The 26,044-nt window shown below is 35.7% G+C and overlaps 2 protein-coding genes across 2 annotated transcripts in view; both read right to left on the reverse strand.

Annotated features, from left to right (window-relative positions):
• SLC25A31 (solute carrier family 25 member 31) overlaps positions 1-13,820 on the reverse strand; it is a 33,160-nt gene extending 19,340 nt beyond the window's left edge. The window contains exons 1-2 of the mRNA XM_045550690.1: positions 13,577-13,820; positions 725-852 (exon numbers count right to left, since the gene is read on the reverse strand). Coding sequence (XP_045406646.1) covers positions 725-852; positions 13,577-13,820 — 372 coding nt within the window. The remainder of the gene's footprint in view (positions 1-724; positions 853-13,576) is intronic.
• A 5,422-nt stretch (positions 13,821-19,242) lies between these two features.
• Positions 19,243-26,044, reverse strand: part of INTU (inturned planar cell polarity protein) — a 57,076-nt gene continuing 50,274 nt past the window's right edge. Inside the window, exons 14-16 of the mRNA XM_045552310.1 lie at positions 24,488-24,677; positions 21,993-22,150; positions 19,243-19,695 (exon numbers count right to left, since the gene is read on the reverse strand). Of these exons, the coding sequence (XP_045408266.1) occupies positions 19,584-19,695; positions 21,993-22,150; positions 24,488-24,677 (460 nt within the window). The 3' untranslated portion in view covers positions 19,243-19,583. The remainder of the gene's footprint in view (positions 19,696-21,992; positions 22,151-24,487; positions 24,678-26,044) is intronic.

Below are 26,044 nucleotides of genomic sequence, written 5' to 3' on the forward strand. Positions count from 1 at the left end.
GTAACTGATCACTGTGAAAAACAAAAAGTACCTTTTTAAAAAAGAGAATTCTATAACTTAAATTTATAATTTTCTTGGTTTGTTTGATTTGGTCTTTCCATGTGCTTCATCTAAATAGACCTTTAGTCATAATGAAGAAATAATTTACTTCTTTAGGAAATAAATTATCTCAGTGGTGGGAAATAAATTATTTGTTGATTACTTTTTGTTTAAAAAAAGCAGATGTAATGCTGAATTTCCCCACTGCAGTACAGTGACTGTAACATATAAATTACATTAAATCTAATATTTATTCAGAGAAATACTGCCTTGAGACCAAAAAGGTCCCTTAGGTATTAAAGTTATGTTAAAGCTGGGTGCAGTGGCATGTGCCTGTAATCCCAGCTACTTGGGAGGCTAAGGCAGAAAGATCACTTGAGCCCAGGAATTTGAGGTTACACAGTGAGCTATGATTGAGCCACTGTACTCCATCCTGGGTGACAAAGCAAGATTCTGTCTCTAACAACAACAAAAAAAGAGGTTTAGTAAAAGATGTAGAAGTTAATATACTTCTGTTCTTCATATATAATTTCTATAACTTAATACATACTATAATGTTAACAGTTAATATGTTCTGTTTAAATATTTTCTTCCATTTGAGCACCTCCTTCCCAAATAAAGCATCATAGGTAAGACAAATCTAATCATTTTAAAGAAAATTTTAGAGATATTGAAATATAATTACCTGTTTTTCTTTATTAACTCCAGACATGAATAGTTGTTTGTATTTGTCCTTAAAAGCAAAGTTTAGAGCTTGTGTTGGAAAATACCGGATAACATTTGCCAAATTGCCACGCCAATAACTTAAGAAACCTACGAAAGAAAACATATGAATATATAAACCTATATGGCATTATGATTAAATAATTGCCATAGTTTTAACAAATTTAGCTATATGAACTATCTAAAACATATCCTTTCTCAGGAGAAAAACAGTTTTCTAAACTATGCGTGTTTCCATTGAAGAAAAAAGATGTACAAAGTGAAACTTTAAACAGTTTAAAAACTGTCGAAGAACATGGTTAATAAATAGCCAAATTAGGACTGAAAATCAGGTTTTCTGTCTGACTCCAAAGCTCTACTCTAGATTTGGGTTTCTGGAAAAACAAATCATAGAAATGTTATAAAATTATTTAAGTATGACAGATAAAACATTATAAAAAAGGAAACATTACCATAAAAATTTTTGAACAGGAAGAAAATTAGAAAATTGACAAATATGTGAAAATTAAATGGCATACTCCTGAACAGTGAATGGGTCAAAGAAGAAATCAAAACAAAAATTAAAAAATATCTTGAGACAAACTAAAATGGAAACAAAATATACCAAAACTTATGGGATGCAGCAAGAGCAGTTCTTAATAGGGAGGTTTATAGCAATCCATGCCTCCATCAAAAAAGAAAGATCTCAAATAAACAATCTCATATTATATCTAAAGGAACTAAAAAAAATAACTAAGTCCAAAGTTAGCAGAAGAAAGGAAATAATAAAAATAAGATCAGAAATAAATGAATCAGAGACTACAAAAATTAGAAAACATCAATGAAACTATGAGTTGATATTTTAAGAGGATAAACAAGACTGACAAAACTTAAGCTAGACAAAAAAAAAAAAAAAAAGCAAGAAGACTTAAGAAAATCCCAGGATTTGATCACTTGACAGCTGAATTCTGCCAAACATTTAAGTAAGAATTAACACTAATCCTTTTAAAACTCTTCCAAAAAAACTGAAGAGAGAACATCTTCAAACTCATTTTCTGAGGCCAGTATTATCCTGATACTAGAGCCAGACAAAGACACCATAAGAAAATTACTTGCCAATATCCCTGATGAACAAACATGCAGAAATCCTCAACAAAATGTTATTGATAGCAAACTGAATTCAACAGAACATTAAAAGGATCATTTACCATGATCAAATGGAATTTATCCCCGGGATGCAAGGATTCCATATGCACAAATCAGTAAATGTGACACACCACCATAACAGCATGAAGGATAAAAACTATATGAGCATCTTAACAGATGCAGAAAATCATTTGACAAAGTTCATCTTTTTGTAATAAAAACTCTCAACAAACTAGGAATAGAAGCAATGTACTACAACATAATAAAGGCCACATGTGACAAGCTCACAGCTAACATCATACTCAATGGTGAAAAGTTGAAAGCTTTCTTTCTAATATCAGGAACGAGACAAAGATACCCACTCTTGTTACTTCTATTCAATACAGTACTTGAAATCTTAGAGCAATTCAACAAGAAAAAGAAATAAAAAGCATCCAAATCAGAAATGAAGAAGTTAAGCTGTTGTCTCTGTCTGCAGATAACATGATCTCATATATATAGAAAACTCTAAAAATGCCACCAATAAACCATTAGGACTAATAAACAAATTCAGTAAAGATGCAGGATACAAAATCAATATACAAAAATCAATGACATTTCTATATAATAACAACAAAATATCTGAAAAAGGAATCAATATGATTTAAGACAGCATAAACAAAAGACCTTTAGGAATAAATTTAACCAAGGAGGTGAAAGAGCTACACACAGAAAAGTTTAAAGGATTGATTAAAGACACAAATAAATGAAAACAAATCTCATGTTCGTGGGTTCGAAGAATATTGCTAAAATGTCCATACTACCCAAAATGATCTACAGATTCAATTCAGTCCCTATCAAAATTCCAATGGCATTTTTCATAGAAATAGAAAAAATATTAATAAAATTCATATGGAATCACCAAAGACCCCAAATAGCCAAAGCAATCTTGAGCAATCAGAACAAAGTGAGAGACATCATACTACCTTATTTCAAAATATACTTCAGGCCAGGCGCGGTGGCTCACGCCTGTAATCCTAGCACTCTGGGAGGCTGAGGCGGGTGGATCGCTCGAGGTCAGGAGTTCGAGACCAGCCTGAGCAAGAGCGAGACCCCGTCTCTACTAAAAATAGAAAGAAATTATCTGGCCAACTAAAAAATATATACAGAAAAAATTAGCCGGGCATGGTGGCACATGCCTGTAGTCCCAGCCACTAGGGAGGCTGAGGCAGGAGGATCGCTCGAGCCCAGGAGTTTGAGGTTGCTGTGAGCCAGGCTGATGCCACAGCACTCACTCTAGCCTGAGAACACAGCGAGACTCTGTCTCAAAAAAAAAAAAAAAAAAAAAATATATATATATATATATATATATACTTCAAAGACATGGTCTTCAAAACACTGCCCCTACCCAGGTGTCAGACCTGTAGCTGCTGCCTCCCCATTATCCCTGCAAGTCTGGGTGGGAGCAGGGAGGCTGGGCACTCTTGTGAATCCCAGGGGTAGGTGCCATGCACCCCATGCACCCCCACTGCAGGTGGGGGAACTGGGTAGACTGATAATCTCTGTAGCCTGTAGATGTGGGCAGGACTGGGCTCAAGCTACTACCTGGCTGACAAATGCTGTAGCCAGAGGACTGGAACAAGGCGGCTCTCAAGCCAAGCAGGCCGATAACCCCTCCTGCCCATAGGCATACATGCGACTATGTTCAAGCCACAAAGGCCAAAAAACACCGCTGCCCACAAGCCTAACTCAGACAGTTCTCAAGCCACCGTAACCTGACAAACACCATGACCTGCAGGTGTGGGTGGAGCTGCCCTGGGGCCAGCACACAGGACAAACATTGGATCTGAACATGCAGCCCTCAAGCCAGCACAGGCTGTCAATGGCTGCTGCCAGAGGACACAAGCAGGCCTACACTCAACCCACATGGGGCAAGAAATGGTGACACCCATGGATCAGAGTGGGCAGCTCCAAAGCCAGCACAGGTGAACAATCAATTGTTGCCACCCATAGGCATGGTTGGGACTGTGCTCAAGCTAGTGCAGGCTGACAAACATTGCTGCCTGCAGATCTGAGTGGAGGAGCTCTCAAGCTGGCTTGGGCTGACAGACCGAGTTGGGGCATTCATTCACTCTGCAGTGCAGTACCACCAGTGACAACCACTGGGGAATGGTGAGGCAGGAGATGCAGGAAAGCAAGTGTTAAATGCTTACAGTACATCTGCTCATCTCGGACTGGGTCAATCCTCCAGGGTAGGGTACAAGTGTGTCATCCAAGGACTCTCCTTCTTTGCACTAAGTAGGAGAGTTCCCAGCAGAGCAAAACAGGTGCACTACAAGCTTATCTAGATATCTTGAGTTGACAGAAGAGATTTCATATGAGAAGGAACTAGAATAAAAACTCTGGCAACACACAAAAAACAAGCTCTTTCGACATTCCCAGAGGATCACAATAGGTCTCCAGCAATGGACCCCAACCTACAGGAAATTGTGGAAGTGTCAAGAGACGGAATTCAGAATATGGATGGCAAATAAGATGAATGGGATTGAAGAGACAGTTGAAAACTAACACAAACAAGTCAAAAAAATGTTTCAGAACATGAATGAAAAAAATGAAAGACTTGCTAAAGAGATAGACAACATAATAAAAGACATAATAGAGATTAAAGAAATGAAAGTCATTTAGGGAATTTCAAAATACAGCAGAAAGTGTCAATAACAGTCAAGCAGAAGAAAGAATTTCAGAGCTTGAAGACAAGGCTTTTGAACTAACCTAGTCAGTCAAAGATGCAGAAAAAATAAAGAAGAATGAACAATCACTCAGAGAAGTACAGGATTATGCAAAGCAGCCCAATATAAGAATTACTGCATCCTTGAGGGAGAAGAAAAAGCAAAAAGCATGGAAAGCCTATTTGAGGGAATTTTTGAGGAAAACTTCCCTAATAATGCCAGAGATACAAATACCCAGATACGAGGTGGTCATCGAACACCTGGAAGATTCATAGCAAATAGGACATCTCTAAGACACATAGTCATCAACCTGGCCAAAGTCAAAATGAAGGGGAAAATTTTACAAGCTACAAGAAGAAAGTAACAACTACCCCACAAAGGAAAACCCATCAGGCTAGCAGCAGACTTCTCAGCAAAGAATTTATAAGCCAGAAGGGATTAGGGCCCCATTTTTGGTCTCTTTAAACAGAACAACTGCCAGCCAAAAATTTTGTATCATGCAAAACTAACTTTCCTAAGTGATGGAGAAATAAATACTTTTCCAGAGAAGCAAACACTAAGGGAATTTGTCACTTCTAGACCTGTCCTACAGGAAATACTCAAAACTGCATTATACAAGGAACAGTACAACAGGTACCTACCAGTATAAAAACACCCAAAATTTAAAGCTCACAGCTCTGACAAAAGAACAGCACAAGAGAGAAAACAAAACAAGGTATCATCCAACATGATGAACAGAACAGTATCCCACAAATCAATACTAATACTAAACATGAACAGTCTGAATGCCTCACTTAAAAAATATAGACTGGCTGAATGGATGAAAAAACACACCCCAAGCATATGCTGTTTCCAAGAAATGCATCTAACTCACAAGGACTTACACAGATTCAAGGCAAAGGAATAGAAAAAAATATTCCATGTGAATGGAAATGAAAAGTGAGCAGGTGTAGCCACTTTCATATTAGATAAAATAGACTTTAAATCAACAATGGTTAAAAAAAGAAAAGATGGTCATTATATAATGGTAAAGGGAGCAATTCAACAAGAAGATATAACTATCCTAAATATATATGCACCTGACCCAGGAGCTCCCAGATTCACAAAGCAAATTCTACTAGAAGTAAAGGAATAAACAGTAGCATGGTAATTGCCAGGGACTTCAACACCTCACGGACAGAATTGGACAAAACATTGAAGCAGAAAATCAACAAAGAAACACTGGACTTAAACAGGACTCTAAAACAAATGGACCTAACAGACATTTACAGAACATTCTACCCTCAAAACTACTGAATATACATTCTTTTCATCAGCACATGGGAAATTTTCCCAGACTGATAATATCTTAGGCCATATACATTCTTTTCATCAGCACATGGGAAATTTTCCCAGATTGATAATATCTTAGGCCATAAAACAAATGTCGGCAAATTCAAAAAGATCAAAATCATACCACGTACCTCTTCGGACAACAGTGGAATAAAACTAGAAATCATTTCCAAGGGAAACACTCAAATCTACACAAAATCATGGAAATTAACTTTCTGCTGAATGATCCTTGGGTCAATGATGAAATTAAGATGGAAATCAAAAGATTCCTCGAAATAAATGACAAGGGAGACATAAGCTTACAAAATCTATAGGATACAGTAAAAGCAGTCCTAAGGGGAAAATCCATAGCCTTAAATCCCTACATCAAAAAGACAGATCACAAATTAGCAACCATTTCAAGGAACTAGAAAAAGAAGAGCAAACCAAACCCAAAGCCAGAAGAAGGAAACAAGTAACAAAGCTCACAGCAGAACTAAACAAAATGGAATCCCTTTCCCCCCCAAAAAATCAATGAAACAAAAAGCTGGTTCTTTGAAAAGATAAAATTTGATACACTACCAGCCAGATTAACCGGAAACAGAAGAGAAAGGACTCAAGCTCAGTCTGAAATGATAAAGGAGACATTACAACTGATACCAAAGAAAAACATCTGTGAATACTACCAAAACTTCTATGCTACAAACTAGAAAACATAGAGGAAATGGATAAATTCCTGGAAACAAAACCTCTCAAGCCTCAATCAAGAAGGAAAAGAAATACTAAACAGATCAGTAATGAGTAGCCAGACTGAAGCAATAATAAGAAATATCACAACCAAAAAAAGCCCTGGACCAGACGGATAGCCAAATTATACCAGACCTACAAAGAAGAACTGGTATCTATACTATAGAAATTATTCCATAGCATTGAGAAGGAGGGAATCCTCCCTAACCCATTCTACGAACTCAGTATCTCCTTGATACCAAAGCCAGGAAAAAACACAGCAATGTAAGAAAACTATAGACCAATATCCCTAATGAACAAAGATGCAAAAATCCTCAACAAAATACTAGAAAACCAAATTCAACAGCACGTCAAAAAGATAATTCACCATGATCAATGAGTTCCATCCCAGGGATACAAGGATGGTTCAACATACGCATATAAATAAATGTGATTTCACCACATAAACAGAAGCAAAAACAAAGACCATATGATCATCTCAACAGATGCAGAAAAAGCATTTGATAAAATCCAGTATCCTTTCATGATAAAAACCCTCAACAAAGTAGGCAAAGAAGGAACATACGTCAAAATTATAGAGGACATACACAACAAACCCACAGCTAACATCATACTGAATGGAGAAAAGTTGAAAGCACTCCCACTAAGAATTGGAAAAATACAAGGGTGCCCACTGTCACCACTTCTATTCAACACAGTACTGGAAGTCTAGCCAGAAGAATCGGGCAAAAGAAAGAATAAAGGTTATCCAAATTAGGAGAGAGGAGGTTGAACTATCTCTGTTTGTGATGGATATGACCCTGTATCTATTAATAGAAAACCATAAAAAATCCACCAAAAGATTCCTGGAATTGATAAATCCATCTAGCAAAGTTTCAGGTCACAAAATCAATGTACAGAAATCAATAGCATTTCTATATATGAATAAACATAAAGGTGAGAGGCACATCAAGGACTCAGTATCACCTGCAATAGCTGCAAAGAAAATAAAATAACTAGGAATATATTTAATCAAGGAGGTGAAAGATCTCTACATGGAGAACTACAAAACACTGATGAAAGAAATCACACATGGAAGAAAGAAACCAAAAAACATCCTATGGTCATGGATCAGTAGAATCAACATTGTTAAAATGTCTATATTGCCTAAAGCAATTTACAGATTCAACACAATCCCCATCAAAATACTAATGTCATTTTTCACAGATCTAGAAAAAATAATTCTATGCTTCATTTGGAACCAGAGGAGAGCCCAAACAGCCAAATCAATCTTAAAAAAAAAAAAAAAAAAAACCCACCAATCTGGAGGCATCACATTACCTGACTTCAAATTATATTACAAGGCAATTGTAACCAAAACAGCATGGTATTGGTATAAATGTAGAGCCACAGACCAATGGAACAGAATAGAGAACCCAGAAATAAAACTGTCTACCTCAACCAGCTGATATTTGACAAAGGAGACAACAACATACAGTGGGGAATAGAAGCTCTATTCAATAAATGGTGCTGGGAAAAATGGATAGCCACATGCAAAAGAATGAAACAGGATCCCCCCTATCTCTCACCACTCACAAAAATTAATTCAAGATGGATAAAAGACTCAAATGTAAGGGATGAAACCCTAAAAAAGTCTAGAATAAAATGTAGAGGAACTCTTCTAGACATAGGCCTAGGCAGAGAATTTATGACTAAGACCCAAAGGCAAACACAGCAACAACAAAAATAAACAGATGAGACTTAATTAAATTAAAAAGCTTCTTCATAGCAAAGGAAATAATCAACAGAGTTAATAGATAATCTACCGAATAGGAGAAAATATTTGCCAACTATACATACTACACAAAGGGCTAATATCCAGAATCTACAAAGAACTCAAATCAGCAAGACAAAAACAAACAAGCCCATTGAAAATGGGTAGAAGACACAAACAGTTTTTCAAAAGAAGATAGACAAATGGCCAATAAATATGTTAAAAAATGCTCAACATCACTAGTCATCAGGGAAATGCAAATTAAAGCTACAATGATGTAACACCTTACTCCTGTCAGCATGGCTATTATTAAACAGTCAAAAAACAATAGATGCTGGCCTGGATGGAGAGAGAAAGGAACGCTTACACACTGTTGGTGGAACTGCAGGTTAGTGCAGCCTCTATAGAAACCAGTATGGAGAGTCCTCAAAGAAATAAATGTAGACTTACTATTTGATACAGTAATCCCACTGCTGGGTATCTACCCTAAGGAAAAGAAGTCATTTTATCAAAAAGCCACCTGCACTGAAATGTTTACTGCAGCACAATTCACAATTGAAAAGATGTGGAATCAATCTAAATGCCCATCAATTCATGAGTGGATTAAGAAAATGTGATATATATATATAGCATGTAGTACTACTCAGCTATAAAACGAATGAAATAATGTCTTTTGCAGCAACTTGGAAGGAACTAGAGATTATTACCCTAAGTGAAGTGTCTCAGGAATGGAAAAACAGATACCACATGTACTCTCTAATAACTGGGAACTAAACTATGGGCACATATGGGCACAAAGAGATGTAATGGACATCAGAAAAGAAGAAGGGGGTAGGGTGGGAGAAAGTGAGGAGTAAAAACTTACCTATTGGGTATAATGAACACTATTCTGGTGATGAACACACTAAAAGCCCCAACTTAAGCCATATACAAGGAATTCAGGTAACAAAAACATCTGTACCCCATTAATATTTTGAAATAAAAAAATTGTAAAAATTTATCTATACTCAGATGCAAGGAATATTGCCAGTAGTTTACTATTTCTCAAACAGGAAAATGAGATCAGTTGAAACACAGTTTGATATATATCTTGGAAGATAAAGGGTTAACATCCTAACTAGATAAATATTAAGGAGACTAAAGAGTTGTAAGCAACTTGCATTGCTGATAAGCAAAATTTTGTTTCAAGTATATTGAATAAAATATTAAATCTTCAAAAAATAATATATATGAATCTATATCTCAAATAGACCTCTTGATCATTTTAAATTGCCTTCTTATCTCAGGTCTGATCAGGTTGTTACTGTTTCAATATTGAATGTAATGTGACTGATGAACTAATACGTCATTTCTTGGAGTAAATGGTATCAGTTGTGTCATTTTCTTGTGATTCATTTGAAATCAGTATTATTCTTGATTTGACTTTTATGGCAGAATTTTTTTAAAATGTCCATGCTTTGAAGATTTAGTTAAAACCTGATAATAGAAACTATAAGACCACTTACTTGGGAAAACATAAACTATAATGTGTTTATTATATAATAGTTGAGGCAGAGTGCCTGTCATTCTACCATGTGTAACTCCCACTCTTTTTTTCAGGATGCCTCAGTGTCCTGTGAGTTGTAACTGACATTGGCCTAAGCACAGGTGCCAGTGTCAATTCTTACATTAAATTCCAGTAAAGTTCATTTTCCCATTTTACTTAAAGTACATATAAATAAAATACCTAATATTTTGTTTCCATACCCAAAAATATCATCTTCAAGGTGAACTACTCTAGGGTATTTTTAAAAACCTCATTGTTCTAGTCTTTGGAAAAGTCCAGATGAAAGATGGCTGCTAAACTCATAGCCAAGAACTCTTAAAAGAGAAGAGTTCTGGTAGGCTCTTAAAAATGAGACTTAAAAATAAGATTGGATCATATCTTTAAAAGGCTATGTTTACAATATATTTGAAACTTAAAAATGAGATCAAATCATATCTTTAAAAGGCTATGTTTACAATATATTAACATGACAGTTATTTTAAGTAAAATATATTTACATATGCATATTTTGCTCAGTAAGAAAGCATAAGATAGACACTGAAATGTTAAAGGATTTTACTTTTTGCTTCTATATCTAATTTTCTACAATAAACATGCACTATTTACATAATAAAGGTGTAAGCAGTGCTAAAGTACACATACAAAGTTGGAAGGTGATAAAACCAACTAAAGAATAGACTAAATCTTTAAGAATAACAGTCAGGATAAATCCAGAAGCTTTTATGAACCAAAAAAAGCTTACAGAAAGTATCAAAGACAGTCAAAGACATGTCTAAAGCTATATTCAGAGCAAGAATGAACAGATTTATCCTTGTAATGGAAAGAAAGCAAAGATAAAGTAAGAAGAGAAAGTGCATCTAGTTGTAATACCTTCCAAGTTCATGTCTTAGGCTCATTTCATGTTGCCTAAAGAAAGGAAAGTTGTCAGTAAAATTAGAGAAAACAGTAAAATTACAAAAACTTCAGAACACTTGAGATGGGTATGTGTCTTGACTTTCAAAAGAGAAGGCAAAATCCAGAAAGTACAATCTCAGAGTCTGACTGCCCAGTAAAATTCCAGAATGATTGAGCATGGTGATTCTCAAACCAGGCTCAAGTCCTCTAATATTTCAAATACCTTACAATATTCCCTTTACTATCCAGAAATTAAAGTCAAAGATAATGATCTCTTCTCCAATGAAAAAATCAATATAATGCCTTCACTGCTATTTATAAAAAGATAAATTAAAGGAATTTATAATGTTTTTAATAAGTAAATTTGTGGGCCATGACCATGCCATAGATATAATAGTCATATGCTTGCCTCTATTTAAAATGAATCAGTTGGAATTAAGCTACACACTGACATTTTGAAAAAGGGCTTAATAAATATATTTGTGTATATATACACACAATCATGAATGCAATAGTTACAAATACAGATGATACAGGTTGAGCATCCCTAATCCCCAAATCCAAAATCCAAAACTTTCTGAGTACTGACATGATGCTCAAAGGAAATGCTCACTGGAGCATTCTGGATTTCAGATTAGGGATGCTCAACCCGAACATATAATGCAAATATTCCAAAAGCCAAAAAATATGAAATATAAAACATCTCTGGCCCAACCATTTCAAATAAGGGATACTCAATCTGTACAAGTGGTAACCAAATACCACAAGCAGAGTTGCTGACATGAGTTTTCACAATGATGAAGAACTCTCAGTAAAATTCTGAACAAATGAAAGTACAATTTTCCCTGTACTTCTTTACATGATAGCTGCATTACTGGGATCAGTGTATACTAAAAGTAAGCCCCAGACAGTTTGTGTTGAGAGGCGAATCACAGTTAGGCTGTAGGTTTAATCATAAACATGTTTTACTGCTACATCAATGGAAGATCTAAAAGTCATTCAGGTTGCAGAGTTAAGTCTTTATTGTATAGGACTGGCATGTGTATAGCAGCAGGGTGTTTAACATCCCTGGTCCTTGCCTTTCATATCACTGCAATTTAGGATTACACCTCTCTATTTTTGTATTAAACAAAAAATTCCCCCACAAGTTTCCAAAAATGCCTCTAGATGGCAATAGTATCCCAGTTGTGAATTACCGACTCCTTAGCACAGGATATATACCACAGTGTACTTGTAACAATGCCTTGTACATAGGAATAGAGAACATTTTCTTAGAGTTCTTTTTATGATTGTCCTATCTTGGAAGGTAAGGAAAGCAGGGACCAGAATGATCTCAATTTAAAAAAGCTGTATTTAATGTGTTTAGGTTTAAATATTGCAAAACACATTTAAAATATAAATTAGCATTGGTCATCACAACCTGACCAGAGTACTTCATTTCACCTGGCTAAATATTTAAAGCAGAAAAGCTAATAATAAACAGGCCCCTACTTCTCTGGAGAGGGCTTAGAATACAAGCCAAGGATAGGTTCCTGTAAAAACCTTGTGGGAAATGGAAAGTTTGCTTTGATAAAAAGAATGAGAATGGGAGAAGTTGATCTATGAAAGATCTGGGTTCAGTTCCCAGACAGGCATTCCAAGTGGCACAGTAGATGATTTCTTAAGATTCTACCTATGACCCCATATACTCTACTCAACAGGTCAGGAAGAGTTGTAACCACATATCTAGGAACAGAGTGCTTTTTTATGGTATTCTGCTTTAGACCTAAGAATGGAAGAAAGGACTGTATTGGAGTTGAAGGCGTCTCATTTTGTGTTCAGAACACACAATAAATAGGCCTATTTCTTTTTGGAAGTTTGTATAGAGTTTTCAACTGAATCCAACTCTATGGGTGATTATATAAAATTCCTGATAAACTTACTCCTTAGCTAATCTGAGAGCCATTCTGCAGCAATGGTTACAAAGCACTTTCATTATTTACTCCTTCAAATCATTTCAATATTAATGGGAAAAAAATCATGATGAACAAAAATAAAATTTTAAATAAAGGCAGGGCCTGATGCAAAAAGAAAAATTAGTAATACTGATTCTGTATTTATTTAAAATTTTTATATTTTGTTCACTACGGATTTTTTGCATAATTTCTTTAAAAGATTGTATTGAAAAACCGTTTATCTTGATTACTGAGCTTTTGGGCGCCCCCTTAAATTTTGTGCAGAGGTAAATGCCTCATTAGTCTCAGCCCTGGTCTTTAATAATTCTCAAGAATAAACAGAACCTCTTTTCACTGATATCAGAGTACTAAGAGGCTCCAAGGCTTCCATATGTGTACTTCTCTTAAGCATTACTACTTCAACAAAAATTTAAGCAACTTAACTAGTCACAGCACAGTGCCTAATGGCATCTACCTCAATCCTGAGAGATCCACCACTTTCCTTCCGGGCCAGCCGCAAAGTGTGCGGAAGTGTAAATCGTGCTGCAGCAGAGAAATTTAGAGAAAAAGACTGCGGTGGGCTTCCTGCAGCAGGACTACTCATGTATAAGCCGTCTTGGCCCTAGGAAAACAGAGCTTGCTAAATTAAGAAACTAAATTCTGGAAGGTTAAAAAACAAATTCATCACCGACAGACGTGGCTGTTAGGCCTGCAATCGTCCCCCTCCCAGCCACCCCCTCTCTAGGAAGCTGACGGGGAGCCGGGCGAGGCAGGCACGGTGGCCCGCTTTACGCACCCTGCTCTCGGGGGATCCGCACCAGGCAGTCCACCATGCCTTTGTACTGAGCCTCGGGGCTGATCTGCTTCGAAGAGGCCTGCACCTGCAGCAGCAGCTTCACCCGCTCGATGGGCGCCACCGCCGTCTTGGACACAGCCGCTGCGACCCCGCCAGCCAGCAGGTCTTTCCCGAAGGACCCGGCGTCAAACAGCCGCTTTTCGGCCCTCTTCTCTGGCTTCTTTTTCGCAGGCTCACGCTGCATGATGGGGTGACGGACGTAAAAACTGGCAGCTGTGGCTCAAATCGAGCGCGGAGGCGACGAAGAAGGGAAAGAAAACCGCTTCAGTGTCGCTCTGGCGGGAAAGCAGCGCGCAGGACGACGGGAGATACGCACGCAGGGCGGGGCCCAGGAAAAGCTGCGCAGGCGCCTCCAACCGCCTCCCGCCACCCGGCGCCTGACACGTGACTCTCAACACGTGGCTCCCGGGCGCTCGGTGCCGCCTCCCCAAGTTAAAGCCTGGGCTCTGCTTGCGGAGGGCGGGGTGTGGAGGCGGTGGGTTCTGGGCAGGAAAAGCACGGAAAGGGACCCAGGAGGGTCAGATTCGTTTTAGGGAAATTTAGCAGCCGAAACTAGGGCAGAGTAGGCCAAGAGTGTGAGATTATGAGTTTTAGGTCTCAGGGTTATCCCCTTTACTTTCATCTTATAAATTGATTTACTCTGTTCTTTTAAGCAGGAATCTTTTGTCACTTTCTCATAGCATGTCTTTGCTGTCTGCACCCCTCACGGCATAATTAAAGATATACCTCTTCTCCGTATTGTATTTAAATGGATAATTCTATCTAGAGCCGTGATTCTGGGTCCAGACTGCACCAAGAGGATGATTTTTTTTTTTTTTAAGTTTATGCTTGGAATTAGGCTCTGACGGGTAAATTAGAACCTCTGGAAGTGGGGGCCTCAGTATTTAAATTCCCCGGATAATTCTAGTGTGCAGGGTTAAGAACCAATGACCTATTTTAGAAGGGTAGTTCACAAACTTTTAGATTGCAGGATCTGTTTTTTTTACTCTTAAAAATTATTGAAGACACAGTGAAACTTGTTTTTGTTATATTGACATTTGCTATATCAAAAATTAAAACAAAATTTAAAAAATATGTATTCATTCATTTAGAATAACAAATCCATCATAGGAAACATTTAATAAATAACACTTTTAAATAAAAAATACATTTTCAAAACAAAAAATGTAGTGAGAAAAATAGCATTATTTTATATTTTCGAAACTCTAATGTCTGGCTTAATAAAAGTTGGATTCACATTACTGCTTTTACGTTCTGTGTATTGCAATATCACACATGTAGCAATTCGAAAACTCTAGTCCATTCACGGCAGAATTAAAGTGAAAAAGGCAAATAATGTGTTGCTATTATTAAGAAAATAGTTTTGACCTCATGGAACCCCTGAAAGAGTCTCAGTCACAGGGAGGAGTCCCCCATACCACACACTTTGAGAACTTATCTAGAGGCTGATCAGATTCAGGTTTGACTTCCTTTGGCAAGAATACTCAGTAGAGGTACATCTATCCTGCACATCACATGTCTTTATTTTCTTCCACTTTGTCTTTTTCACTTAATATATCCTGGAGGTCCTTCTGTAGTGGTATATGATATATTCCTGATTCGTTTCTATAGCTTGTTTGATGGTTTTTAATAAATGGAGATCCCACCTTACCATCTCTTATTCTGTAGGTCCTGCAGAGCCTTGAAACACATCTATAAAATGAGATGAGTTTTTAGCTTTTTTTGAACTTTAGGTTGTGATTTTTTCATTATTTTAAGTATGTTGTAACCTTCCTAATATTACTTGTCACTAGTCAAAACCATTTAGGCCAGAAGGACTCCAAACCAGGGATGTTGTTAATTATTTTGAATACTTTACACAAAAGCAGTTGGCAAGTCCTACTGGCATATGTTTGGTGCTACTTCCTTTCCATAGCAGCTTATTCCACTCTTAAGTGGGCTTTCCAACCTGAGTCCCCCCTCCCCCCCGCATTTGATGTGCTGCTTGCCAGATTCATCTTTCTGAAGGAATTGCATTAATCATATCTCTAGACCTTAAAAAATGAAGTCTTCTTATGAAATGCATTGTAAATTCAAGAAACAATTGCATTTTTATTAGAAAAATCTGAAAAATTAAAAGTTTCAGTCTCCTTTAAAGGAATCTGAAGCATTAATGGGCACATAGGGAGAAAGTGAAGGGGGAAATTACTTGAATCACACTCCAGGTAAGACTTCTTTTTTAAGATGCCAAAGAAGGTTAAGGTCAAAGGAACCATCTCTGGTCAAAGGGAATGTAAGTATCACAGAGGACAGAAAGGAAGAGTTCTGCTGCTCCCAGGGCAATTTTCTCCTCTTCTCCCACTCTCTCCCCTTCAGACATTTGAATTGATAGTTGACAATGTTTATCACATATTCCTTTATGATATAAAGTTTATTTCTGACATGTATTTATTGATAGAAGACAGACAAAAGTGAAAGCAACTACTAAGAAATGTAGCTTTTTTTTACCTTATTAAGAGCACTGAATCAATTCTTTTCAATAGATTGGAACTAAAAATGTTTAATTTGTATTGATTTTATTTACTGATTTAGGGAAGAAAAAAACGTTCTAGTGACTTATGTCAATTAAAAGTATAGAATCTTAGAGCCTTTGTACTGTTCTCTCTGCTCTCCTTAGAAACCAGCATGGTTAGTTTCCTCACTTTCTTCGGGTCTGGGGTCACCTGAGCAAACTTTCTTAGCCACCCTATCTGCTGTGTTACATATCTCTTTTTCTTGCTTCAATATTTTTATTCTTAGCATTTATCAACGTATTTTACTTACTTGTCTGTGGTCTGCCTTTCCCATTGGAACATAAACTGCATGAGGGCAGGCATTTTTAAGCTGTTTTGTTATTGCTATATTCCCAATATCCAGAACAGTACTAGGCACAGGGTAGAAAATTCAACAAGTATTTATCGGATGAATGCATGGAAAGGTAACACAATAGCAAACAAACCTCCAGACCATTTTTATTTAAAACTATCAATATAGTATAAAAATAGTTTTAATTATATAGAATGCAAATGAAAATATTTCATACAGTTTGATGTATAAAGTTTTAATAACATTTAATAATATATTTTAAAAGATCCAAAATATAAATCCTTGGTCTTAAAACTGTTTATTGATGAATTTTTCTCAGCTTCTGTCCAACATTTTGTACAGTACCAGATATGATTTAACTGATTCCTTGGCTTTCAACCTATGGATATTTAATAATAATAAATGACAGTAGTAGTAGCTAACATTTTTATAGTACACAATATGTGCCAGGCACTATTTAGAATTAACACACAACAAATAATGTTCAAAGCAGAAAAACCTAGTAAATTGGTTTCATAGCTTTGCCCATTTGTATTAGAAATATAAAAAAAGAGCAGACACTTCAAAATTACCATCTTGCCATTATGCATCATCCTCAATAGTCCCTTGGCACAAATAAGAAACATTCCCTTGCTAAGTACAGTTCTCTGACATGACAAAAACAAACAAAAAAGAGCTAAAGAAAGGGGAGAGAGAGAGAGTAAAAGAGAGAGTGAAGGAGGGAGAAAGAGAGAAAGAGTCTAAAATACCATTTTAGGGGGCTAAAAAACAGATGATAAGACAGTATTTGTTATTTTTTAAATGCCAGCTATATAGTTTTTCACATTAATAGTCTTTGGTGGAAGGGTACATTTGCATGATACTAATAAATCTGACTTAATGTTTCTATATCTGCTAAAGTTTACCTCTGAGGTGTCTGCACTGTCACCTTATTCCCCTTTATTTAATAGTCATGGGCACATTATTATCCAATTATCAGATTGACCTATTTTCAGATGTGACTCTGAACATATTTGGAAAAATAGGCAGCTAAGTTTACCTACAATGCTTATTACTTCAATATCTACTTGGAGATGAAAAACAAGATAATGTCTGGTTTTATTTCTTAAAACTGCAGTGGTTCTGTAACATCGAAATTATAGTGCACATCTACAATATAGCAAATGATTTTCCTTTTATTAACATCAGCAGTATGCTTTGCCTTTTATTTCAGTTATTGAGAGATGGCCTCCCAATTCTTTGACATCAGGAAAGCAATTCAACAGATCAAAATTTCATTAGATGAAACAAAAAAAGTCCCCAATGATAAAAGCCCAAGCCTTAGTTCAGTCTGTCTGAAAACCTGAAATGATCAATAACTGCATTTATTAATAATTATCAGTATTAGAAATAGCTCACGGTGTTTTGAGGGACATACCCAGAAATTTAAGACATTTAATAAATACTTTCAACCAAAGTGCCTTAATACATATATGTACACAAGCCATCCTCAGACAGTAGTTAAGAGTCTACCACTTGACTCAATATTGTGATTTTAAGGGGAGGATATTTCAAGCTATTTTCTACAACATTTCAAGAACCAAGGTTTATAACCCTAATGTGAATACCAAAGTTAAGGCCCACTAGTCACTAATGGGACAAACATGCTATGGTTTATGTCTTAAATGCCCAGGTGAAAATCTCTTAAACTAATGATAGAGTGATAATGTGTTTCTTTTAAGACCAAATGACACAAATGGTATCCCAGTGTCCTGGCTATGTTTTGCAGTTAGTTCTGACTAAGCTGGGCAGCTCACATTTGGGGTAAGGAAAATGCAGAGACTGATTTTAGATGTGCTGGTATAACTTGTCTTCCAAAGCATAAATCTTAAAGAAGAAACAGCCTAGTATTGTAAAGTGTTGGGGGCACTGAACCTCCAGGAAGATCAACTGGGTAAATGTCAATTAAAAATGCAGTATTTATGTTTTTCCTTTCTCTCAATCTACCAAATTCTCTCAGCCAAAGAAAATTCTTATACCATTACTTTTCTTTTCCTACTAAAGGTCAAGTAAACTATTGTTCACTAAAGTGTTCCCCCTTTGGGAAAACCCAATACATATTGATCCATATTTGTAAGACAAAAATTTGCATTTTACAAAAGAAGTCACCATAGGATTTCTTTAGCCAACTTTTTCAGTGTTTTTTTTAACATGATTTGGTTTTTAAAAAAAATTTACATACAACTTTCCTGAAAGTCATGAACTGTATAAAATGTACATGTAGTATACCTGAATATATTTTAACAAAAAAAGAACAATGACAGTTTACAGACAAATAGTTTTAAAAATATATCCTAGTCAAAACTGAGCATACCTGAAAGAGTAAACAGAATCAAATAAATAAAAACTAAGTTTAATTTTCATTTTTCCCCCCTTTTCCCACAGTGAGGTATGTACTAAAATACTTAAACTAATGAAAAGTAGTTTGATAAGGTTCTGATAAGGAATCAGTACTTGGACATTACAAATTTAGGTACTGACCAATATGCAAGAGAAACAAAAGCGGTACATTTTACTTTTACTCGAGGGACTTTTTAAACCTCAACAGTATCATCTCATTTGTACATGAAAACTCTGAGCTCAGAGAGGTATAAAACTTGCTCATGGTCACAGCAATAATTAGTGACAGAACCTGGTCACCTCCTTCCAATTTCATGATTCTTTCACCAGATATCAATATTAGTTTTGAGAAAAATAAACAATAAATTGGGTATTTTTTCCAAAATAAACACTTCCTATATTAATTTTATAAAAAACACTTCACATTATTTCAAACTAGTCAATAAATTAACATTATATAGCAAAATAGCAATAAGTTAAGAATCCCCTTTTTATATTTTGATCAAGTATCTTCTCAAAATTCTAACAATATTACATTAAGATTTAATGCATCAATTCCAATAGCATTTCATCTCAATATTTAACAATGTTATGTTCAATATTGAAAGGTGAAAAGAAGCTAAACCTTATCTCTTTGTGTATCGCTCTTGGCAATTTTAACAATTCAAACAGCAATTTAGTTTGATGTTCTATGCATGTGTTTCTGTGCATCAAGAAAACGCAGCTACAAGGTTAATCCAAAGAACAACTTAAAAGCCATTTCAACGGCAATTTCTGTTACTGAGTCATGAAAACAGACATAAAGTTCTTGAGGTTTTGGATGAAGAAAGAGTCTCCTGCAGAAGAAAAAAACACATTCATTTCAGAAATTAGAACAAAAAAAATTAAAAAAAGAAAACCCTAACCCTTCAATTTATTTTATTATTTTTGTTCCTGAAAGAATCAATAGCAAATTGAAAAACCACTAATCTAAATCTATGGTAGGGGGAATGCAGCTAGATTGATTTCTAAATATTAATAAATCATACATGCCTTACGTCAATTATTTTTACTGTTCCAGAGTATAAAAATCCTATTTTATCAGTATGTATTACCATACTGCTCAGTTTTTAAATATTAAGTCCAATAATAATTATTACAATAAAGCCAATAGTATCAGCATCATTTTAAGCACAATAGTTATTAAATATTTTATTGCCATTGGGATTCTAATGCTTTATTTTATTAAACATATGATAGCTCTTTTTGCAGATAGTATTGAATTGGGATTAACATTAAAATTTTAATCTATTTAATCAGTACTAATATATATATAAATTGAACTATTCAAACTGGGGACAGTTCTGCCTCACTTTCTTAACATTCCTCTTCTATATACATCTACATCATGATAATTCAACACATTTGTTTCTTTTGTTCCAATTGCTGTGAACATAGTTAATGCTCTACTGTATACCTGAATTATGCCTAACTGGTGTTTTCATCTCTAGTCTCTCTTGTGTCCACAGCATTCCATTCGCTGCTCCCAGCTTAATCTTCCAATAGTACAACTCTGATCACACTACATGGAGTTAAGCTTATGCTGATGTTCCCAAGCCTGGTTGTTACACACCATAACCATAAGGAAGCTTACTAAAAATACAGATTCCTACTTCCATAGATTCTGATTCAGTAGGTCTGGGGCAGACCCCAAGCATCTCTGATTTTAACAGAGATTCTAAATCTCTTTACAAAAGAGAATTGTAAAGTGTTTTTCATACAGGTTAACACTACATCATAGGTGTCCAATAACCTTAGTCCTACCCAACTCTGTGCCCTTTCCTCCACCAAATATTACTGTAACTCAATGAACCTTCAGTGAAGGCTCTCTGCAGTGGTCCATCTTGATTTTTCACTTTATCTTTGTATATGTCATTCCTTTAACATCCTGGCAAACCAGTCTACTCACTGCCATGCCTTGTGATTTGTGATTTCCACTGTTGGATCTTTGTTCATCTCATTCTCCTTTCCTAGAATAGTCTATCCAAATCCAATTCATTTTCTAAACAGATCAAAGAGAATCCCTAAGCCTTTCTTTGCAATCCTTGTTTAAAATCCGCCCCCCCCCAAATTCCTATAGCATTTGGTTTTATCACCTAATTCATTTTACATATATATTTACATATAGTATACACATATATTTTATATATATCTCTATTTCTATAATATAGATCTATAAATATATAGATATTTGAGAACAATTCATATTTCTAAGGCTAGATGTAAGGCCCTTGGAGGCAATGACCATGTCTTCATCTTTGTGTTTGCCATACCACCCACCTATCCACCCACCACCACATTTTGCCAAGCACAACTCCATCTACTAAACCATCGCATATTTATCAAGTGACTATTATGTGCCAGGTGCTGTTGCAGGTGCCAGTGGTGGACAAGACAGATACAATTTCTCACCTCCTGAAGCTGACATTCTATTGAAGGGGGAAAGACAAGAAAATAAACAATAATAGGATGATACAGAGAATAACTGGGAAGCCACTTTAATAGGGGAAAGAGATCATAGACCCTCTCAAAGGAGATGACCCATTACTACTGGTCTATATCAAGGAGCTAGATATGAAAAGGTTAACAGGTAGAATATCCCACACACAAGGAACAGTGGAAACAAGATTTGATTGGTGCCAGTGCAGCTGGTGCTCAGAGAATGGAGGAAGAGGTTGATACAAGATGGAAACAGAGGGGCAGGGGCCTGACTGGGCATGGTGTTGTCATGGGGGACTGGGAGGGGGTCAGGAAAGAAAGAGAGAAGAGGAAGGAAAGAGAAAAAGCAAGGAGAGAGAGGGAAGAAAAGAAGGAAGTAATAAAGGATGGAAAGAAATAGAAAAATAGTAGTTTTATTCTTTTAGTGTATTACTAATATAATTTTGTAATAGAACAATTTTTTTTTTTTTAGTAGAAAAAGTCTTTGGGAAGGATTTAAAGGAGATACTTAGCAAATAAAATTCTAAAATATATTAAAATTCAAGAGCTAGATTAATTTCTGTGCCCACATTTTAAAACGTTAATCTCCTTTACCACTTTTCTTTCACTTTTCTAACATTTTACTTTACATTCAAATACTTTTCTTCCCACTTACCCCACTACCCAGTAAGCCATAACTGGTGGTCCTTTTTTCTGATCAGTCCAGTTTTCAGGTGAGCATTCAAACAACACACCATGTTCTTTCACAGGGTTAAAAGATGACACTGAATTTATTGAATCTGAATGGTCTCCACTATTTAGTGGTTTCTTTTTCTGTAAATTAATAGGTATTATTAATATTAGCTAGCATTATTAGTGTTACTTTAAAATGTTTTCACATATTGATTTGAGCTGGCTGATCCTAATACTTAAGTGCCTGCAATGACATTCTTCTTCTTACCTGCAGGAAAATTTCTATTCTTCCTTAATACTTAGTTTAAATATCATCTCCCTAAAGGAGACTTCCTGGATAAAGTGTCCCTTGACTCCTTCAGGAAACACTTTACCCACAGTCCTATATTGTTAGTATTTATATTATATTATAGCAGCAGTTTATAGGTCTGTCTTCCCCAGAGAATTATAAGCTTTTTTTTTTTTTTTTTTTAGGACAGAGACATTATACTATTCATCTTTGTATTTTTTAAAACCAGCAGTGCCTGGTACATAGTAGGTACTTAATAAATGTATTCTAAATGAATAGATGATTCTGTCATAAATTTAAAACATACATTTAAAGCAGTATTTTTTCTTCCTTTGATGCATAATCTCTAAATTTTCCACTGATCAAAGCATTAGTAAAACAATGACTCATTTAAAATATAAAGACTTTATAAGGCTCAGGCCAAAACAGTGGAGTCATCCTTGATTCTTCTCTTTCTCTCATAACCCTTACCCAAATCAACAAATCATTTTGGTTCACTCTCCAAAATATAACCTCAAACCAGAAGCCATAATCATTTCTTGCTTTGAGAATTTCAGCAAACTCCTAACTGGTTCCTGCCTCCACCCTTGCTACCCTACAGCCTGTTCTTTCCATAGTAGCCCAAGAGAGCCTTTAAAAAAAAATTAAGGATCATGACCCTCCCCTGCTCAGAACTGTGCAAGAACTTTCCATCTTTCAGAACAAAGCTCAAAGTCCTTATCATAGTTTGTTAGGCCATGCATGCTCTGGCCCTGCTACCTTTGTGATCTGATCTCCTTCCACTCTCCTGCCTACTCAGGCCACTCCAATGCTCTACCAGGCACTCCTACCTCTGTGGTTTTGCACTTGCTATTCCTGTCTTCTGGAAGCTCTATCTCCAGAGAGGCACAAGGCATGCTTCCTCACTTCATTCAGGTCTCTGTTCAAATATTACTTGACATGATCAGAGAGACCTTTTAAAATGATAACTCCCACCTCTCATCCTTACCATGTTTTATTATTCCGCTTGACATTCATCCTTCCTGACATACTATTTACTAATTCGTTTGCCTCCCCCATTAGAAAACAGACTTCATAAGGGAACAGACTTTGTCTGTTTTGTCCACCGTTGTATTCCCAACTCTTAGAATAGTATTCGGTGCCGAGTAGATACCTCAATATTTAAATAATATGGGGAAAACTACTTTATATTATTAAATATTATCAAATAAGTTAATGAAATATTCCCTTATAAAATCTATCAGTTATGTTAAATAGGGAAAAAGCAGCATACGAACCAAAAGCACGTAAGAATATATGGTCAAATATAACATTTTTCCAGATAACAACTTCTGGGAACTTGAAATTCTACAAGACAGAATTTTACTGCTGAATGAGCTCCAACAGATGACATAATTCAGCTCACTCACTTTAGAGCTGAAGAAATAGGAAGAGTTGAGGCTCAGTCCAGTATTCTTTATTCCCAGCCCAATCGTCTTTTAAACCCAAGTTCTTCCCAAATTTGGCATCCTTAACACATGTATTGCTATATATATTATAACAATTTTTGGAGAGTATTTTGGTTATATGATGTCAGAAGTAAACCTCTGTACATTTATCCTTTTCAAGAAGTCAACATATATCTTTGCCTGCCATTAAAACAATCTAATTGATTTTGTAATTGTATATAGCATTACTACTTACCCAGCAAGTACAGTATTAAATAAAACTGCATCTTGAATTGAAAAGCAAGCAAGCAAGCAACCAGCCAAGTGCTAAAACATTTGAAATAGCATATGCCTATAGCTGTACTTTAACCCATTATGTTCCAAAATACCTTATACTGTTGGCTGAATACTTAAAGAATTATCAGAGTTACTTTAGGAACCAATTGGTAGATATTATTGACTAAGCAATGGTTGAGTCATTAGAAATCAAATGTAGGGGGTTAATTTACACTGCAAACTACCCTATTCTACTTTTCTATAGAAAATACAAGTCCCCCATTTCCTGAAATAGTAATTCAGGACATCAAAGCTTTAAAGTATTGTGAGTATAATTCTTTTGGCACCCAAGTTAGATTGGGTGAACATAAAAAAAAACCTAATTAGACAAAGACATTGCTGGACATATTGATTAGAGAGTAGAGAGAATGCTTAGAGATATGGATATTAAGCTGACAGAAAACTATATTTACAGCAGTGCCCTACCTCTTCCATCAATGTCTGTTGGAAAACTGCACGAATGGAAAGACAACATTGATGGAAATTCTTTATTAGCTGAGGGTGAACAGAGCCACTTAGCTGTGCCACCTCTTCATGGGTAGGAGTAATAAAGATTCCTTGCACTGTTTCCAAGGCAACATAGTGGAAAAGCGTGTTCTCAGGACCAGATGTTAATCTTGAAAAGAAAAAAAAAAAAAAACAGAAAGAGAAGAAAAAAGAAATATAAGTAAATTTAAAAATATTGCTTCATTTTGAATTTTGTAGACTTCTTATAATCTTTTATCTAGAATACAGTATTAGCAGTACAATTATGAATGGGGAACTGGGCCAAACATTTAATTCCCTCTTTGTCCTTAATTGAAGTACAGGCTAAGGTGAAAGTTATTAATTCCCTTAATGGAGGCAAATACTACATGTTACGCAAGGATAAATAAACACCAGTTCATTTGCAAGTAACCTAATCATCCCTTTGCTAAACAACCCAAATTGGCTAAACTCTTCTTTTTCCACAGTTGGTAATGAATAACTCACCTCATGTTTGGCCCAGATAACTAACTACAAGCTATAAACAAGATATCACTCTAGCGTGGACCTCATATAAAAATAACTTCCAACAAACTAAACACATTTAAATTAGTAGCATCACCGTGTTTTACCATCATAGTCAAACTGATGATTCTGAAGAAAAATAAAATTACTATTATCAACTGCAAAGTTGGATTAATATTTTATAATACCATGGCAATTACTGGTAGTATTCTACTACCTCTCATCATTACAATTTTCCTTTTCTCCTATGTTTTCTTACTATTTTCATTTTTCCTTTATCCCCCATCCTTTTCTCCTCTATTTAATCTCAGATGGGCCAGTAGAACCTTTAAATACTGTTAATTTCTACCAGTAGTAAGGAGAGCTAAAGAACAACGGTAACAGCAACAACAAGATAATAATAATAGTTACCATATACTGAATGCCCTCTATGTGCCAGGGTAGGTGCTTTAAAATACCTTAGTCTTCATTCTCATAATGACCTTGCAAGATATTATCTATTAGTATCCTCATTTTAATCATGAGAAAATCAGTGTTCAGAAGATATGGATTCACTTTCTTGAGAGGTCACATAGCCGAGTGGCAGAGCCTAGCTGACTCTGAAGCTTGCTCTACAGTATCTTGCTTTTTTCTCTCTTCTGATTGGCAGCCTTTAAATATATGGACAAAAATTCCCCACCAGCATCTCATACACTGAAACTGCACCATTCTAGTCCTTCTATGATAAAGACTGTCTGTACTAAAATATGTCTTCAGTTGTTTTTTTCTAGCCATAAGCACAAAGGTAAGGAAAAGGCATATTTCAGCTCTTAGCTTACATATTGCCTAAATCATCTATGCTGATTAAATTCCTGTTAAACTGTTAATTAGACAACACGATCCAAATAAACTTCTTATCACGGATTTATGGCCTTGTGTTCTCTTTTGAGACCAGGAATAGGGACAGAAGGAGATCATCTATGAATTCTTCTCTCACTTTTCCATAGGGTATCT

The sequence above is a fragment of the Lemur catta genome, chromosome 5 (assembly GCF_020740605.2).
Source record: "Lemur catta isolate mLemCat1 chromosome 5, mLemCat1.pri, whole genome shotgun sequence".
NCBI lineage: Eukaryota > Metazoa > Chordata > Mammalia > Primates > Lemuridae > Lemur > Lemur catta.